Source organism: Octodon degus, unplaced genomic scaffold (genome assembly GCF_000260255.1).
Source record: "Octodon degus isolate 3935 unplaced genomic scaffold, OctDeg1.0 scaffold00057, whole genome shotgun sequence".
NCBI lineage: Eukaryota > Metazoa > Chordata > Mammalia > Rodentia > Octodontidae > Octodon > Octodon degus.
Window position 1 is genome coordinate 5,416,218 of NW_004524633.1, and position 11,838 is coordinate 5,428,055.

At 43.5% G+C, this 11,838-nt stretch overlaps 1 protein-coding gene across 15 annotated transcripts in view; it reads left to right on the forward strand.

Annotated features, from left to right (window-relative positions):
- Window positions 1-7,195, forward strand: part of Sgip1 (SH3 domain GRB2 like endophilin interacting protein 1) — a 187,730-nt gene extending 180,535 nt beyond the window's left edge. For all 15 annotated transcript variants that reach the window (XM_023718286.1, XM_023718282.1, XM_023718284.1 and 12 more), the window contains 4 exons: window positions 2,003-2,205; window positions 3,043-3,107; window positions 3,716-3,880; window positions 5,212-7,195. In XM_023718286.1, coding sequence (XP_023574054.1) covers window positions 2,003-2,205; window positions 3,043-3,107; window positions 3,716-3,880; window positions 5,212-5,234 — 456 coding nt within the window. In that variant the 3' untranslated portion in view covers window positions 5,235-7,195. The remainder of the gene's footprint in view (window positions 1-2,002; window positions 2,206-3,042; window positions 3,108-3,715; window positions 3,881-5,211) is intronic.
- The last annotated feature ends 4,643 nt before the right edge of the window (window positions 7,196-11,838 follow it).

The following is an 11,838-nucleotide window of genomic DNA, read 5'->3' on the forward strand; positions in this document are numbered from 1 at the left end:
TTCACTCTGACATTCCAGAGAATTTTGTTTCATGGCTCAGCTGTGACTGAGGTGTCTGCATTTTTGCTATGTTCTGAGTGATTCTAAAGCCTTCAAGATACTGTAAGGAAACCACAGAAGGTGAACTGCCCCATGACAGTACATTACACAAAAATGCAAGCAAATGTAGCATATTTCCTATGAGAACAGCATCATTTAAGCTTTGGGCGTTATACCTAATAGAGAACTAGGGAACACAGCATGTGCCATACATTTATCAATTTATAATATGATAGAACGCACACTTTTAAAATTTTCTCTCAAACTTGTTTAGTGGCTGCTTGAAATAAATGAAAAGGAGTAAAACCTGGAATCTCACAATGCACTATTTCCCTGAATGAGAAGTTAAATTTCAGGGTTCTTTTGTGGTTCTCACGACCAAGTATGAAAATAAAACTGGTTATTCTCCTTCATGAATTCTAGTTACACACACTGCATTCGTGTTTACGTTTTAGTTTTTTCTTAATTGTGGAAACTTAAAACCTGCACATTTGTCCTTAAGGGAGACTAGAGGGTAGACAGTTCTCCGACAGCAGGAGGAGCTCTGTGCAAACTGCTGAGTGCAGGCGAGCCCTGAATACGGTAGACTTCCCGAAGGCCCTCGTCTTGGGCATGTGATGGCCCCAAAGCTGTTTCCTCAGCTGCCAACAAGGGCTGGAAGGGCACCTACTGAGCTACGTCCCAGGCTGCTGTGGGCGACACACAGGGCCCCAGTCCTGCCCTGATTTTCCGGTGTGTGCTGAAGAATCTCTTTTGTTGGTGTTCAGTTGTCTTTTCCAGCAGTGCCCGCCTCTGGGAGTGGCCACCATGAGTGTGTTGGGCAATGTCCCTGAAATCTAAGCAGGTGAACTTTCTCCCTTTGACCTCTGCCAAAGGTGCCTGTGCAGGCACAGGAAGGGTCCTGCTGAGCAGGCAGGACAGGAAAGGGTCAGTGAGGCAAGATGGAGCTACAGAAAGGCCTGGCCAGCTAACAGTGTTTGAAGTTTAAAAACTGCTATAACAGGGCTGGGGAGTTAGCTCAGTACAATAAGCACTTGCCTGACAAGTGGAAGGGCCTGGGTTCAAAAACAAAACCAAAAAAAACTGCCCTAACAGTCCACTGGCTATATTCAGTCATCTTATAAAGAACCCATTCCAGGCTGCTGTCCATGGCGACCAGTCCTGCCTGGAGAGTGAATCCTGGGTGCCCCATGGTATAGCCAACTCCTAGGGAGTCCTGCGTGTTTTCCAAAAACCATGAAGTCCATGCTCACAGATCCCAGGACAAGGCACCATTTGTACAGTCCCTGCAGTGCGCCTGAGCTTCACAGAGCAGAGCCTCGCAGAGGCCATGTGCCATCACAGGGAGCAACCAAGAAATTATATGAGTGGTCACGGAGGACCCAGACCAGTGTCTTCTCCTAAGATGGAATTCTTTGCTTCTCTGACCGTGGCTGTTTCTTGGCCTAACTCACTCACAGATAGGCCTAACTAGAATGCAATATTTCCATTTAGAGGAACTGGATTCAGGTCCCAGTTTTCGCAAATCATAAAGAAGTAGTAACAGCCCGCTTGGTTTGTCCAGAAGAGCAAACAAGGCAAGAATATTACTACATGGTGTTTATCAAAACCTGAGTCCCTTGCTGCGTTATGCTCCATGCAGTTGACCTCCTTCCATCTTCCTCACCACCCAAGGGGTAAAGATTACTGTTGCAATTCCCATTTGGTAGATGAGGACATTCCTGAGGCTCAGAGAGCTTTGGTGGCTTGTCCCAGGTCAGAGACAGTCTACACCGTAACTCAGTGACAATCCACAGAAGACACAAGGGCTCTTTGCCATCACTGAGCTCATTGGTGAATGCAGCAACCCAAACATTAGCACACCAGGTTACCGACCCCTCTTCTGGGAGACCATGGCAGCTCCTGGTTCTGTGTCAGATCAAAGGTCGCACCTTACATGTCCCCTTTCCTGTCGTTTGACAAGGTGTCAGCACAGGGCATTCAGTCCACGCCCCTGAACCTGGCAGTGAACTGGCGGTGTGAACCCGCTAGCACCGACCTGCGCATCGACTACAAGTACAACTCGGACGCCATGGCCACCGCCGTGGCCCTCAACAATGTGCAGTTCCTGGTCCCTGTAGATGGCGGCGTGACGAAGCTCCAGGCTGTGCTCCCGCCAGCTGTCTGGTATGAAGGGCCCCATGGCAGGGGAGAGGGGCCCCCAGGTCTTCACACTGAGCTACATCCTGGCCCATTCTTGTGTTTCATTTTGAGACCGGGTCTCACTACATCACTAAGCTGCACAAGCTGGGCTTGAACTCGGGTCATGGGCTTCTTCACACATGTATTTCCCATAGGACACGGCAGCTATCTGTATGAGCAGCTTAAGGGCAGAAAGTAGAAATTACTGTAGCTGTTTTGTCTTTGTTCCTGTTTTTTGGCTTTTGTTAAAAAAGTCTTAAAATTTAATTAGTGCCTGTCTGAAGCTCATAACAACCACACGCACCTGGGGAGCTGGTGCACGGCCATACGGCGTCTTCATTCCCTGCGTTCCCTCCCCCTCCTGTCAGCCTTGGGTCCCCTCCTCCCATCTGAGAAAGACCAACCTCCTGGCTCACATCAGTCCTTGTTCTATCTTGCTCCATCACTCGTGCACACTGTAGGATTCTCACGTACGGAAAGCCGTATGATCATTAAGCTCCCATGTCTGGTGTAGGTCACTGAGCATCTTGGCCTCAGGATACGGCCATTTCACCACAGATGGCTCATGCTTACCCTTCTGTTCATTTATTCATTTATGTATTTATATTTAGTACTAGGGATCAAACTCAGGGCCTTGCGCTTGCCAGGCAGGTGCTTAGGCCACTGAGCTATCGCCCAGCCCCATTTACCCTGCTTTCGTTTTTAAATAGCTGTTAACTTTTGCAGATCTATTTTTTTTAACTTTTATCTGGAAAAAATATGGCTTTATCTGGAAAAAATATGGACTACACTTGGGCAAGCCTTGGTCTGTTTTATTTTCAGGAATGCTGAACAGCAAAGAATATTGTGGAAGATCCCTGATATCTCTCAGAAGTCAGAAAACGGAGGTGAGGGAGCCGCAGGCTTGTTTTATTGAATATGTAAAGCCAAAGCTATGTGCAGGTATCAGCCAGCTCTGAGGCAAAGCACGTGCAGTGCTAACAGCAAGCACTCGCTTCGGCAGCACGTGTGCTAACAATAAGCAGGATGTTTGACCGCTTCACTTTCGCATTTAGGTATTAATCAGTAAAAGCAAAGAATCTGCAGTGACTCACCTCGGCCCCTTTCCTACCACGGTTCACCCCAGGCCGGTGTCCCTTGGGGCACAGAGAAGAGCCACACTGTCTCCATCTGCTCTCAGACCCCGTGCCCCCCACAGAGAGCAGATATCATTCACTTTCCTCTGACATAATAATCATAGACTCGAAAGTACAGGGCCCTCCGCATGTGCACCATGGAATTTTGAAGTACTATTTGCTGAATTACACTTTCATCTGTGTGCGGAGAGAATCTCTCTTCATAGTGATATGTTTTTCTCATCACTATGTTGTCCCTGAAGAACTTATTATATCATAACAAGTCCAACTTCATGTGTTAACTTTCAAATATAATTTTCAAAATTGCATCTAGAATGTCGACTTGACAGTCATGTTGCAATAATACTTTTTTTTTTCAGGGGTGGGTTCTCTATTGGCAAGATTTCAGTTATCCGAAGGTCCAAGCAAACCTTCCCCCTTGGTAGTGCAGTTCACCAGCGAGGGAAGCACCCTTTCCGGTTGTGACATCGAACTTGTGGGAGCAGGGTACCGATTTTCACTCATCAAGAAGAGGTTTGCTGCAGGTACGAGGCTATCTCAAAATCCATTTGTAAGAATAAGGTTACCTTAAGGCAGACCAGATAGCTCAGTGGATTAAAGCATCCGCAAGCAGGCACAGGGGCTGGAGGTTCAATCCCCGGGCCTGCAGTGCCAGCCCCACCCCTGGGGCACGCTGAGATGGCAATGGAGACTGGGCATGGTAGCCTGAGCCTATAATCCCAGCTCCTGGGAGGCTGTAAACAGGAGTCCGATCTAGTGGTGAGACCCTGAACACCCTGTAGAACCTTCCCTCCAATACAAAAAAAAAGAATAAGGTTACCCTAGCTCCTCTTTCCTATGAAGAAATAGATTGTGGTTTCCAAATCATCCTCCCCTCCCTTACCTTAAAACTCCAGCACATTTAGAAGGCAGAACAACTGCTGGGTGGAATATGAGTGCAACAATGGACCTGAAATCAGGAACGAAGAATTCCCTGGCTACTTCCCCCGAGCCGGCCAGCCTCCCCGGTTTAGACCTGTATTTGAACTCCACGCAGTAAAATCTGCTTTGGTTATATTGCAAAGAGGACAAATGCTCTTGCCTTTCAGATTTGTCTCCTACCTGAAAACCAAGAAAAAGACAGAAAGCACACACAAACCCTGTTGCACGCTGAAGGCCAAGGGTTCTCAGACGCTTGAAAACCTGCCCTCCAACAGGCCTGCGTGGACATTACACTTAGCTTCTAGACCTGGGAGGGTCTAGGTTTCAACTTAGTAGCAACATAGGCCCCAGATTGGAACTGACTGCCCACGAAGTAGATGTGGCCTGGCCTAGATTTCGTTTGGCACAAGGGTTCTTTTTAATGGGGTAGGAGGGTCCCCAGTAATAGGTTGATCATACTTGTCAGCGATTGGCTGGTAGGAATCCAGGGGCGGGGTTCTTTGTTTTGCCGTGTTGGGAATCAGCTAGGCAGGTGCTTGCCACTCAGCTACCACCCCAGTCCCTAAATCTGGTTTTGTACGGCTGTCTGACTGACCTCGCAGTTAGTAATCCTATCCCTTTCACTCTCAACAATGGCCCAAACTGGAAAATAAATTATTTGCATACGCTTCTTGCCATTATTTGGATTCTCAAATGCAAGAAGTAGTGTCCCAACCTATTCTCAGCAAAACCCAAACCCCTACAAACCACGATCACCTTGAAGTCTGAAAAGACAAAAATGAAAACTTAGTAACCTTTGCATATTTTACACTAGTATCATATCCTAAAGCGTATGGTCAATGGCTCTGAGGAGAAGGTAGAGGGGTGCAAATGCTAGCCACGTGAGTCACTTTATCAAGCCCGCAGGTGAACTGCTGGTGTGCTTCTTTTACAGGAAAGTATTTGGCAGATAACTAATAAAATCTTCTGCAAGGATTCGGAGGAGTCAGAGAATGCAGAACTCCTGCGTGAGAAACAGGTTTTAATTCTGGTCCAACGCGAACGAACTAGGATCTGCGCTTGGGAGGAGTCCACCGGGGAGCCTGCAGCTTCGGGCAGCGCTGGCCTTCACGCGGTGCCGCGGTGACCAGTCCTACAGTATTTACTTCTAGGTGTAATATTGTTAATGGTTTTAAAATGTAATTATTGTATTTGTAAATTGTACTCATTCCAGTAAGGCAGTTAGACACTTGAGTTTTAGCATTTTACTATTCCTGAAACGGATGTAATTTAAACTGTGGTATGTAAATTCAATAGTAGTACCGTCTGATTGACACAAAGCTTCCTGCGGTACAGTGCATTTTGTCAATACATAAGATTTAAATATAATGTTGATAGCTGTCAGAAAGGGGGTGCCACATAGAAAAAGCGCAGATGGAACCAGGAAGAAAAAACTTGCTTTTCTTCAGTCGTTACTATCTTTTACTCTAGTGCTAAATAAAAATTCAGTCTTCAAATGTTTAGTGGGTTAAATTCAGAAACTATTTCAGAAAAAAAAATTCTAAGGTTACAGCATATTCAAAGAAAAGCATTAAGTACCACTTTTTAAAAAGCTTTTTTTTCAAACTGCAAATTTCATAAAAACGCAAACTGTAAACAGGGCCTCTTATTTTTATAACTTATGTAAAAAGGGAAAGCAATTCATATTAAAATTTAAGTATATTAAATTATAATCAAGAGTAAAGACGATGGTGAGTCTTAACTGCTTCCCCCACACACACAGTTTAGCAAATGCGGAGCTTGCTGAGTGGCCAGTGAGGCTAACCCCAAAATTGCGAGTTTAAGATTTCAAGGCTTTCCAGAATAGAGCTGGTTAACAACTTTACGCCATTCCTCTGAACAGACAGCCTCTCCCCTCCTGCACTGGGCAGTGATGCCCCAAGTCTTCCTCTTTACCCACAGGAATAAAAAAAAAAATACCAAGAATGAGAATCTTAGGGGGGAAAAGGACTTCTTAGTTTCCTGTTTAGATCCAGGAGAATTTTAATTGTCACCGTTTGTATCGTTGAGGAAGGAACACATACAATTTAAAATTGAAATTCTATTCACGTTATTGTGCAATAAATATCCTGTTGGATAATTAAGATTCGATTGTATAAAATGCCAATCTCCTGTCATTCTTGGGGAACTGAGAAAAGAGTTACCCGAGCCACTGTGCTGTTGCAGGACGCAGGAGGAAGGGCCAGGCTTCATCTGGGATCGGAGGGAGAAGCCAGCAGCTGCGGCTGCGAGCCTCCCACACCGCCATCGGAAAGCGTTGGTCTTCCTTTGAGTCACAGAGCTTACTTTAAACACAGCCGGTTCCCCTTCTCGATTATTCTGTTAAGTAACTGAAGTTAAGCTGTCACATTGATCATTTGTTGGTAAGTTGCATCTTCTATTCACCCAAATTAGACAAAGAATCTTTAGCTCATTTAAATTTTGGAATCAAGTTAAATTTTTTAAGCCTTACTTTTCCAATGAGATTGCGACCAGCAATTGTTTGTAGCAGAACTTTTTAAATTAATATTTGTAACCTTTAGTCAGGACCACCAAGAGTATATGCGAAAAGGTAGATTTTACCTCCAAGGAATTCTTAGGATTTAAACTCTCGGTTGGCTCCCCACGGCACTCGGGTGCTAAAGTTTTTCAACAAATTGAATAATATACTCATTCTAAGTAAAGATATCCAATTTGGTTTTGAAACCAAAATAGAAAATTGCAAAAACACAAATTGACATCCCATAAAGCCTACAGAAATTTAGAACACAAAAACAAGTAAAGGGTAAGCAGCGGAAAACAGAATTATCCAGCATATGATATAAATGTGTTTTTAAGTAATCAGTTCATGAAAAACATATTGAATACTAACAAGGCATATTAAAAATGTGTAAATATTATTGGTTCTCATGTCTTTCTCTTGATATTTTATATAGATTTAGGTTGAATTAGTAATTAAACACAAAGGGTTTTTTTTTTTCAAAAAAAATTATACTATTATAAAAATGTACTTAAAAGTAGGTTGCACTAGTCTCCGATGTTTCCAGGAACTAAATTTGAGCTATGAAGAAATCCTATGGCCGCACAATTGGTCTTTCTGAAACAGAATAGGTGTCAGTGGGCTCGAAAACTAGTAAAGCTGTTGGCCAGGGCAGGCTTCCTCCCACCGGCACACAGCAGGCCGCTTCGTACCAGCGAGCTCAGAGGGGAAGCTAGACTTCGACGTCTATTTTGTGTTGTTAATTCTGTGGGTTATAATCTCCTGCTAAACCTATAGCTGCAGTGTTGTAAAATGGGGATTCATATTCTGAAAAATTATCCTCGTCCATGCCAAAGTCCCTCATATCAAAGAGCTGCCAAGGTAGGGTCCTGTCAGCCCCGTGCTCGGCAGGACGGGCTACTCCAGCCAGGTAGTGCTCAGTGCCAGGACCGAACATAAAAAGGAATGATTCTAGTTAACAAGAATATTATTTCCTGCAAATTATAACTTTAAAAGGCTGTGCTCTAGAAAGATAGAAAGTATAAATGATATTACTTTATTTTGGCAACATGCAAAGTATGTTTTCTCTTCAAATAAAATCCCTATTTTCATGAAATTTTTAAAAAGAAATGATTATCAATGATCTGAATTTTATCAAAATTGGAATTTATAATGATTAGAAATCAAGCTTTTAATTTTTTAAAAAAAGATCTATTTTCTACATATGCAGACAGCATGAAAATTTACTGTGTAGTATTTGAGAATATTTCACTTTTTAAGAAAGAACGGCTATGTCCCAAATGGTCTTGATTGGGTATGTGGATGGGAATGTCTCAGAAGGCAAAAAACAGACAGACAGACAGATATATATGTTTTACTTGGTCTCAATCTGAAAGTACTTGAGCCATAATCACACACATTGCATTTTGCAATCTTCTGGTCAAAGACGCAGACCGCTCCATTACTCGTCCTGATTCCTGCCATACGACCTCGCAGAAGTGGCCGGCCCTTCTAATTTCTGTCCTTAGAGTGAACTGGTGGGACTTCTCGTCATTTTCAAGCTCTGTGTAGTAGAACTTTTACAAATCAAATTGTACAGAGACTCCTGGGAGGCAAGAGCTCTCCAAACAGGGAAGGAATGTCGCTGGCGGTCTAATTTAAATGAGAACACCGTGCAACAGCGGTGAAGTGTCCTCCAGCTCTGAGTACCCACGACTGCGCTTCCCTCCGATAAACCACCCCTTAGGGCCTCATCAGCGTGCACAATCACAGTAACTGACTGATCACACAACGAACATAGCCACCTACTCAAGTGGGGTCTTTTGGTCTCCTTGTTTTTGCTTTTGAGACAGGGTTTCACTATGTAGTTCAGGCTAGGTTGGAATCACAGTGTAGCCTGGCTGGCCTCAAACTTGTGGTGATCCTCCTGCCTCAGCCTCCTGAGTGCTAGGACGATAGGCGCGCGCCACTACACCCAGTTAGCTCATTTAATTCTGACAAAAAATCCCCAAATTCCAAGAGCCTAAGGACTTTTTAAAATTTCTACTTCCTTATGGTGACCTTGAGGCTCAGTTAGATGAATTAATGTGTCCAAAGTGACACTACATCTGCCCATCTTGGCAGAAAAAGTAATCCATTTTGCTCTGCCTGTTCTGGGAAAACTGTGTCTTGTTTGCCTCTATTCCACTCAAACGCCAAGGTGACGGCAGAATGCGGCACTGAAGGAAGGGTAACGCCAGTAACGAAACCGCGCGACGCGCGGGCCTCCTGGGTCCTCAAATAAGAGACAGCGAGTTGAACCACGTCATGGCTCTGTCCATGGAGCCTAAAACGCAGTGGGTATCAATTGATCTTATTGAATTAATCAGTCTCTAGGGATGAGACCTGGGAATATGATGTTTGATAAGCACCCCAAACTTAGGAATCACTGCCGTTATCTATCTCTGAGGTCTTTTTAAATTCTGACATTGTATCAGATTTGAATATCTACATTCTAATTTGAATATCATTTTTATACTTTCATTCCACCTACTGAATTTGCTTCAAGTTTAGAAGAAAAAATAAGATGGGTTCTCCCTCCCTAGGAAAACCCTTCTTCTTGCTCTACTTCTTCTGTTGTGCTCTCTGCCTCCCACAGCAGCCCGAAGTGTGCTCTCCTGTTGCATCTTCCTGCTCTCCTTCTGTGTCCTAAGACTTGAGAAAGTGGGAGCGAGTCACACACCACCACTCATTCCTGCTACAAAGTCCTTTCCTTGTGAGGGACCCCCAGCCCTGGCACTTGGGAGCTGACTCCAGGACTCTCGCCCTTCGAGGTATCTCTTGACCTCACTCCAAGAGTCAGGACCATCGTTTTGGCTTGTTTTCAAAATAATCATAGGATGTGGATTAAAATTGAGAAATACAATAAAATCCGTAGATGTCTGCTAGAGGGTGAGCGTCGGGTCTTCATCTAAGCTTCTCTTCCCCAGAGAGTACGCACTCGGGCAAAATCCCAGTCACTCTAAACGGACTCCCTTTGCCATTCACTGGATGTTCTGATCAGCAATTTTGTAAAAAAAAAGAAAGGAAGAAGAAAGAAAGAAAGAAAGAAAGAAAGAAAGAAAGAAAGAAAGAAAGAAAGAAAGCAAGCAAGCAAGCAGGATTTTTAATAGCATTAAAATTGGGGCGGGCTCTAAATACAGCTTTAGATTTTAATAGATTTCCATTAAATGACTCAAATTAAATGACTCATACAAATGAGCCAATCAGTCCAAGTCACCTGAGTGACAAAGCCTGAGCCGATGGCGCCCCGCCTCCCCCTCCCTAAGCACTCCGCTCTCTGGACCATTTCCTGCATTCTCTCTGCTCTCAAAGTCTCCAAATAGAAAAACAGGTGACAAGCACCTTCTTGTGTCCTTCAGATGCTCCCCATCTGCGGATGCTTGGCTCGGATTTCAGTCTCCTTCCCAGTGGAATGTCACACTTTTGTATCCATTGAGCTGGCCATGGTGAGACCTCAATTGATTGGCCCTTGTGTTGATATCTGATTTCTGTCCTACTGGGGCAATCTTACAAGAAACATTCCACCTGCTGATGGTTATTTTTCCTTTGGTTCATAATATTTCCGATTTCCTCTTTCTACCCTCAGAGTAAGGCATCACCTGTTCTGAATACATCTTCAACCTTCGAAGGAAAGATGTTTCAGTGAAAAGTAAATCCATTTTAAATGTCCCTTAATGTTATAATGGAAGTAAGTAAGGCTTGTGGAGCCATATTCTGCCGTAGCATGATGTTTTCCTAGTCCTATTTGGGTCCACTAATTTGAGCAAATATCCAGATATTAATCTGAGAACAAGCAGTTCTGTGCCGTCCACTCTTCCCTTGGACACTGACTAGAAGTGTTCATGTTTTAATGAAACTTAAGAAGACTATTGGATCAGGAGGACTTATTTCTAAGCACCCCTTGAAAACACTTTGGAAAATTCTCCTTTTAATACTAATTTATACATATTTCAAGAACATCAAATAATAGAATCAAGAATGCTTTGCAGGGCCAACAAGATAGCTCGGCAGTCTAAAGCACCTGCTTAGGCAAGTGTGAGGACCATGGTTTGATCTCTGGTACCACAGTGCCATCCCCACCCCGGGCCGGTTGAGCTATCCACAAAAAAAAAAAAAAAAAAAAAAAAAAGAATGCTTTCCAAAGGTTTTCTAGGACTTTTTTTACCTATATAATCCCTGTCATTTCTTATAAATTCTTGCTTTTACTAGTTCTTCTTAGTGAATTTAGTTTTATCATCTAAAATATGCAAGAAATGAATTCTCTTTAGTTTTCAGTATTTTTACGCCTTTGAGCAGCACACCATGCCGCATGTTTGTCACCGATGCTCAAACTCTCGCCCGTGTGGAGTGAATGCTAGGAGACGGTCTTTGGTAACAGCTTGACAGGCAGCTTTAAGAAGCAGTCACCCCCAGTGAATGTAGGCCGTGTCTTTACGCAAGCTTGCTGAAGCGTTGTGCGAAAAAGTGTCAGCCAAAGCTAAGAACAGTGTAGGGAGGAGAGTAGGGCCCTCTGCACCCTTCTAATGCATATTTAGGGTGGGTTTTTCGAGCTAGTTTTACAACTTTTTCTTTTTTACCTAAAATCAATATGGTTCCTTTTTTAAAAAATCCCAGATAAATTGTCTGTTACCAAATAGTAAAGTGCAAAGCTGTATTTATGTTGCCCTAGATACAGTTCAATTTTTATCTCTTCAGAGTTTGTGAATCACTTGATAGATCCTAAACCATCTATAACTTCAAATGTTTTCATCAAATGATAGACCATACAAATGTTAACTCCATCTCATTCATTTTATGTTACTTTATTGACATTTTTCTCACCAAAAACTTGCTTAGTGTTTTCATTGATCACCGTTTCAAACTATTTTACATAATATACCAAATGTGTGTCACAAGGACCTCTGTCACAATATCCAAAGCCAGATGTTTTCCTTTCCCTGGAATTGCTAAGGTGACAGTTGTTACAGCTGTGCTCACTTTGCAGGCCAGCCTTCAGCTTGCAGGTGAACAAGCCGGAAAGGC